The 1032-nt window shown below is 53.9% G+C and overlaps 1 protein-coding gene across 1 annotated transcript in view; it reads left to right on the forward strand.

Annotated features, from left to right (window-relative positions):
- The window catches only part of MOV10L1 (Mov10 like RNA helicase 1), a 102949-nt gene that overhangs the window by 15174 nt on the left and 86743 nt on the right, over nt 1–1032 (forward strand). Inside the window, exons 4-5 of the mRNA XM_023734521.1 lie at nt 327–439; nt 956–1029. Coding sequence (XP_023590289.1) covers nt 327–439; nt 956–1029 — 187 coding nt within the window. The remainder of the gene's footprint in view (nt 1–326; nt 440–955; nt 1030–1032) is intronic.

Genomic DNA, 1032 nt, shown 5'->3' on the forward strand with positions numbered 1-1032 from the left:
ATAGGGGAACTCTGCATGTATCTCTCCTTGCTGTCAGTTCTCGGTCAGTTTCTTATTCCATCTGATGCTTGGCTGAGTTCTTTATCTCTTCATTTGATGCGCAGGGTTTCAGGATTGACGCGTGACTCTGTTTGACTTAGTTTTTCTGATCTTTGCTGCGGAGGGACTGCGTGGTGCTTCTGACTATAGCGCCATTGTTGCCTGGAAGATCTAGAGAGCACTTTTGAATGCTCACGTGTACCCCAGAGATGGTAGAGACGTCTCAGTGTGTTGCACTCCGGTGTTACAGCACTAAACGATGCCTGGCTTCCTCTCTGCTGTCCTAGGTTTCCAGCCCTGCAAGGGAGACTGGGTAGAGGCTGAGTACTGGATCCGGCCCGGCACATGGAGCAGCGAGGCTGTCACCGTGAAGCCCCTGCGATACAAGCGCGTGGACAAGGTAGTGCGGGTCACTCTTGTCCTCTGCTTCTGCTAGACCTGCTGCACTTCCTTAAGGAAACAGGGTGACAGAGTACTCACACGAGGAAGTTCTAAACCCTGTTCTCTACGTGCACGCCTTAAACGTCCTCCGAAGGAAAGAACGTGTGTTGGAGAATTGTTGGGGATGCATGGGTGGGGTGTGGGTTTGAGCTTGTTTGTCAGAACTGGGCGTGGTTTGGGTATTGCGACGGGTGTGAGAGCAGGGGGTTCAGTTGGCATGGCTGAGCATCAACTTAGCACCCTGTCCCTCAGCCCTTCACTGTCTCATCTCCCCTCCCCGGTTCACACTCGTTTAGTAGTATCCAGAGCTGTGGTTTTCATCCGAGACCAGAGCTCACCCCCAAAGAGTCAGGTGCCGGGTGAGGTGTCACCATACGCTCAGCTGGAGTTTGCAGCATGCTGGCCGGGCTGGGCCCCTGATGGGGAGGAGAGAGGTTAGAGCTGCACGCTCAGTGCTGCAATGACTGTGTCCCAGGTCTGCATTTCCAGCCTCTGTGGACGAAACGGGGTGATTGACGACAGCATCTTTTTCACCCTGGAGTCACTGAAGCT

Source organism: Trichechus manatus, unplaced genomic scaffold (genome assembly GCF_000243295.1).
Source record: "Trichechus manatus latirostris isolate Lorelei unplaced genomic scaffold, TriManLat1.0 scaffold00069, whole genome shotgun sequence".
In the NCBI taxonomy this organism is placed as follows: domain Eukaryota; kingdom Metazoa; phylum Chordata; class Mammalia; order Sirenia; family Trichechidae; genus Trichechus; species Trichechus manatus.